This window comes from Apus apus, chromosome 28 (assembly GCF_020740795.1).
Source record: "Apus apus isolate bApuApu2 chromosome 28, bApuApu2.pri.cur, whole genome shotgun sequence".
In the NCBI taxonomy this organism is placed as follows: Eukaryota; Metazoa; Chordata; class Aves; order Apodiformes; family Apodidae; genus Apus; species Apus apus.
This window is the reverse complement of record NC_067309.1, coordinates 398,033-403,844: the sequence shown is the minus strand read 5'-3', so window position 1 is coordinate 403,844 and position 5,812 is coordinate 398,033. Positions and strand designations below refer to the sequence as shown.

Genomic DNA, 5,812 nt, shown 5'->3' with positions numbered 1-5,812 from the left:
AGCCCAGGGTGGAGGACAACCACTCTATATGGATGCATTAGCTGCAGAGCTGTTGCTGGTATCCTACCCCGTGGAGGCCTCCAGGGCTCCTGGGTGGGAGCTCCAGGCACCATCAGGACCAAGCCACCTTATGCTTGGCATTATGTCCTCTTGAGATGAGAGCTGCTCCAGGGACCAGCACTAACTCCCACATCCCAGTGGCTGTGTCCAAGGGCAGTGGTCAAACCGCCCTGGTCCAACTGTCACGTTCCCATGGCAGGAAGGGACAACTTTCCACCAGCAGCTCTCTGCCAGGACACCTCTGCTGTGAGACATCTCTACACTAGGACACAGGCACAGCCCTGTGTCATCTGCCAATCTGCAGAGAGTTGTCCTAGAGATGTCCCAGCACAGACACATCCAGGTGTAGAGACATCCCAGCAGAGAGCTGGTGGCAGAGAGTTGTCCTAGACCCTCCCCATGGCCCTGTTCAAACCACCCCGTTCTAATGATTGTCTTCAATCCACCAAGTCCAACTGCTAGACCCCAATGGCCACATTCAAACTGCCAAATCCAAATGCCACAACTGCTTTGTTCAGGTCACCATGGTCAAACCATCACATCTAAATCATGGCAGACCAACTGCTACCATTCGTGGTTATGTTCCCACCACAATGTCCCCACTGGTGGCCTGGCCTGCCTCGCTCCTGAGGTGCCCATCAGTGGAGGGCTGGACACTTCATCCTGCTATGCTTGCAGTGAGGACAATCCCTCCACTTCATGGCTTTCCCACCTCACAGAGACATGGGGAATCTACCTTGGAAGAGCAAGATAACACCTCCTAGGAGGTGAGAGGAAGGCCATCCTCCACCTCCTCACCCCAGGTGGGCAGTTCATGGTGATTTGCACCATGGGGCAGAGCACTATAGGCTTGGCTGTTCCTCACAGCAGAGGACAAAGCATGTTCACTCTCCCCTGGGGACAGTGAAGTGATGACACACAGAAATCTCTTCATCTGTCTGCACTTTATTGGTAATGAAAGAACGTGGAGAAAAGGGGTGCTGGGAGAAAGCCACCAATGCAGCAGGGTTCCCACAGCAGAAGGTTTGCAATAAGGCCATACAGATGTCAGGTGTGAAGGAGAAGACAGAAAAGATTCTATAAAATATTAAAGCTGCCAAATTACTCCACCGAGGGAAGGTGGACATCTTCAGAGACCTGTTTCTCACCCCAAGACCTGACAATGAGACATTATCACATTTCTTCTGCTTACATGAATTGCTGATAGAGCTGAAACAAGCACGTGGGCAACATGCAGGACCCGCAGCGCTGAAAAAGAGACCTTAAAAAGTTAAAGGAAAGAGCAGTTTTATACAAGCTCCTGCTCAGCCAGTGCAGCAGCCTGGGCAGCAGCAAGGTGATGAGCTCTGCAGTCCCTGGTTCCCACAAGAACAGGGAGATCTTTCATTCCTGGAGACTGATGGAACTCAGAGAGGAGCCAGGCTCTGCCAGCAGGATGGTGCTTGGCTGCAGATCTCCCTGTGGGCAGGATGATGGAGGGAGGTTGGGAACTACAGGGGAAACTGTTCATTTCTTTGCTGGATGGAAGGGGCTGTGCTGCTGCTGGTGCCAGGAGAAGGTGCTTCTTTCCTTGGAGGGACTGGGGGCAGGGCTCAGTATTTTACACCTGAAGATTTGACCGTTGTGGTTGTGACACATCTCCTCACTGAGGAGGATCCACCTGCTGCCATGAAGTTGCCACCTCCAGAGCTGCAGATTCTTCCACTTCCAGAAGAGAAGCCACCACTGAGGATTCCTCCTCCCATGCCACAGCTGCCTCCAATGATGCTTCCTCCTCCAACTGCACACACTCCTCCTCCCAGGCCATTGCTGCCTCCAAAGCCACCAGCTCTGCCACCAGCAACAGTGGTTCTGCCCACCACAGCTGCAAGAGAAGGAGAGGCTGACTGCAGGCCAAACACAGCCTGGGAACCCCTCAAAACCCAGAGAGAAAGCCATTCTGCAGAGAGGACCATGTCCAGATACTTACAGACATTCACGTTGGATGGGTTCTCTCCGCAGAGCCTGCATAGGGAAAGGAACATAATTAGCAGAATGGAAAGCAATTCAATTCTGTGCAATTTCCCAGGTGCTCCTTTGACCTGTTTTATTCAACATCATTCATAACCATTCCGAAATATTCTCTGTTTGGACCTTATTTCCATTTTGGGGCTTAAAAACTTGGCCAAAAGATTAAAGTAAGTCAGATTCCAATGTTGAATGGGTTGTAAGAGATAATTAAACCTCAGTCCGTCCCAAAGACAGAACATGTCTTGGTCAGGCCAGCCTGGCAGAAGGTCTCACCTGTTCTCCTCCCCTTCCAGCAGCTTCCTGTACATGGCAATCTCAACATCCAGAGCAATCTTGATGTTCAGCAGCTCCTGGTACTCCTTCAGCAAGCGAGCCAGCTCCTCCTTGTCCTTGCTCAGGGCACATTCCAGCTCCTCCAGTTTCCTCCTGGCGTCCTTCAGGGCCATCTCACCCCGCTCCTCGGCCTCAGCAATAGCTGCCTGCAGCTGCTGGTTCTGAGAAAAAGAAAAGCTGTTGCTCGCGTCCCTTCTGCACACCCTCCACTGGAGCAGTCCCCAGGGCACAAACTGGATGGACAACAGACAGGAACCATCCCCCTCATCCAAAGGACCTGAGTTGCAATCACTACATTCCCCTCACCCTTCCCCTGGCACACTACCCAGCTCACCTGGGACCCAGCTCAATGCCACCACAAAACCAGCTGCTGAGGAGCCCCTACCTGCTTCTTCACATTCTCAATCTCAGCCCGCAGCCTCTGGACATTCCTGGTCAGCTCCTGGATCTCTATCTTGGTGTTGCGGAGGTTGTCCCCATGCCTGCCAGCAGTGCTCTGCAGCTCTTCATACTGACACACGGACACAAAGCAACCCATCAGTGTCACAACCTGCCCAGGACTCAGCTCCTTCTCCATGGCCAGAGAGGCAGCCAACAGCACAGACTGTCCAAGCACCTTGACCACTCCCAACTCACCCTGCTCTGGTACCAAGCCTCAGCTTCAGCTCTGCTGTTCTGGGCGATCTGCTCGTACTGGCGCCTGACCTCCTCGATGATGCTGTCCAGGTCCAGGTGGCGGTTGTTGTCCATGGACACCACCACAGACAGGTCCCGGCTGATCGTCTGCATCTGGGCCAGTTCCTGCAACCAACACCCGAGTTCTCCTGACCCTCTGAGCAGGGCAGCCAACAGCAGCAACTCCAAGCAGCCTCTCCACACCAAATCCACAGGGTCACCCAGGACAACCTCAGTGTCTTTGCCCACCACCTGCCTCACTGCACCTCCAGCCAGCCCAGGAGAGCTCTTACCTCCTCGTACATGCACCTCAGGAAGTTGATTTCATCCGTCAGAGCTCCCACCTTGGCTTCCAACTCTACTTTAGTCATGTAGGCACAGTCCACATCCTAAAGGAGAGATGACATGGAGAAACAACAGCTTCACCCCATTCCACAAGAGCTGTTGGCAGCCAACACATCCTGTTGGAAGCTATCCTTCTTGGTGCTGCCTCCTTCCAAGGTCTTTGCAGCCTGTCCCCCCAAACACCCCCCATGCCCCTGGGACTCACCTTCTTGAGCACCACAAACTCATTCTCAGCAGCCGTGCGCCTGTTGATCTCTTCCTCATACCTGTTGGGGGGACAAGACAAGCTGAGGCTCTTGGGCTGCTCTTCAGCCAACCCCGCTTCCCTCCTGGGCAGCCTGGGTCCTCTTTCTACAGAGCTCCAGAGCAGAGGGAAGACAGTGTGGAGATCTCCAGTCTGGCCTGGCTCACTTGGCCTCCCCTCTCCTTGGTCAGTCCCTGCACTTACTTGCACTTATAATCCTCCACGTACTGACGCATGTTCTGCAGCTCTGACTCCAGCTGGCCCCTCTGTCCCAGACAAGCCTCTAGCCTCCTCCTCAGGTTCTGGATGTAATTTTCGAAGATGACATCAAGGTTCTTCCTTGGCCCCGAAGGCCCTTGCTGTTGGAGGAGCTCCCACTTGGTGGAGAGGACCTTGTTCTGTTGCTCCAAGAAGCGGACCTGCAAGCCCAAAATGTGGTGTGAGATGAAGACCTCACCCTGCTCCAACCTTGGGCTCAGCTGGGAGACCAAGGGAATCATTCTCCAAATTCCCTTTGGAAAGCCAGTTTTCCAAGAGGAAGATGCCTCCCTTCTTTCTTTTCTATTTTCAGTTATCCCTTAATTTGTCCTCTTTTCTCCTGTTACACTTCTTCTCTTTGGTTTAGTTACCTATTAGAAAGATTACTCCAGATTTACAGATTATTGTCATTTCCAATTACAAATTTCAATTCACATTGATTTGCAGAAGTCTCAGATCATTTTTTGCCCTGTGGTGAATAAAATCCCCTGTGTGTCTGCATCAGACAACATTCCTCTTCTGAGATAGAGAAAATATTCAATGCTCATGTCTTACATTTTCAAAAGCTGTGAAGCACATTTATAAGCCATGTCCTTCCAGTGCAGAAAGTCTAAAGAACACTCTCATCTGTACCTGAACTGTAATAAGGAACAGCCAGGAATGAACTGGAAACTCATTCCTGCATTCAGAATTCCTGGAGAGGAAACTATCCTTGAAAAATGACAGACTGAAAGAAACACTCAGGATGACTGAGTCAATCGTAGCCGCTTTGGCCTGACTCCACGGAGAACACCTGAGAGAGAAACTGAGGAAGAATTGGGATCATCCAAACCTGGAGAGAGTTCTTTGGTTTCTCTTTGGATGTACAATTTTTGCATAACCTTTGGACAACTCAATGAAAACACTTCCAGCATTCCAGACCTGCCGACCCTGAGCTGAGAGGGACACTATCTCCCTCTCCTCAGCACAGAAAAGTTCCTCCAAGCCCCCATACCCAAGCAAACACAGTTCCAGCCTCTCACCTTGTCAATGAAAGAGGCGAACTGGTTGTTAAGAGTCTTGATCTGCTCCTTCTCCTGGCACTTCACTTGCTGGATCTGAGGATCAATATCGACATGGACCGGCCGCAGGAGGGTTGGGTCAACCTGCACTGGTTGGATGCCTCCAGGGAACCCAGGACCACCTCTCACAGGACCACCAAAGCAGCCTACTCCTCCACCAATGACACCTCCTCCAATGCTGCCAAATCCTCCTCCATAGCCAACACCAAAGCCACCAATTCTACATCCATATCCACCGCTATAAGAACCACCCATGGAAATCCTTCCGCTGCCACCCATGTTATGGAGGCTCCTGCTGCTAAAACCTCCACAACGTCCGCTGCCTCCAACTCCCCTGGATGTGGAGAAGGAGCTATAGCTGATCCTGCTTCTGGCCCCACTTCCTCCAAAGCCACCAGCGATGGCAGAGCAGGAGCTGTATCCCCTTTTGCTTCCGCCTCCAAAGCTTCTGCAGATTGACTGGCGAGACATGGTGGCTTGTTCCAAGCAGAGTTGAGGGAAGCAGAAAGACCCACAGAGCAGAGCTGCCAGGGCTGAGTGCAGAGAGAAGTGTGCCCAGTCTTCCCTGGCTCCACAGCTCCAGGCATTCCCTTTTATCCATTTCTGGAGGTGGGCTGGGTTGACAAGGGCGTGAAGAGGAAACAAATTTACTGTCTTCATCAGCGTGGTGCGGTTAACAGATTTTTGCCAAATTGTTGACTCCACCCAGAAATGAGCTTTGCAATGCAGAAGAGAATAAAAGAGCAAGAACATCGAAACAGGGCTCAGTGAGTAAGTGGACTCCCGTATCTTTATGGCATCTGGAAAAATATGTTTTACAGTGATG

The 5,812-nt window shown here is 51.8% G+C and overlaps 1 protein-coding gene across 1 annotated transcript; it reads right to left on the bottom strand.

Annotated features, from left to right (window-relative positions):
- Positions 1–1,652: 1,652 nt before the first annotated feature.
- LOC127395094 (keratin, type II cytoskeletal 6C-like) lies at positions 1,653–5,457 on the bottom strand. The gene is made up of 9 exons (XM_051641554.1): positions 4,948–5,457; positions 3,872–4,086; positions 3,629–3,689; positions 3,372–3,467; positions 3,040–3,204; positions 2,789–2,914; positions 2,344–2,564; positions 2,030–2,064; positions 1,653–1,924 (listed from the first exon to the last, which is right to left on the bottom strand). Exons 1-9 carry the CDS (start codon positions 5,455–5,457, stop codon positions 1,653–1,655), a joined length of 1,701 nt encoding a protein of 566 aa, XP_051497514.1.
- Between the last annotated feature and the right edge of the window lie 355 nt (positions 5,458–5,812).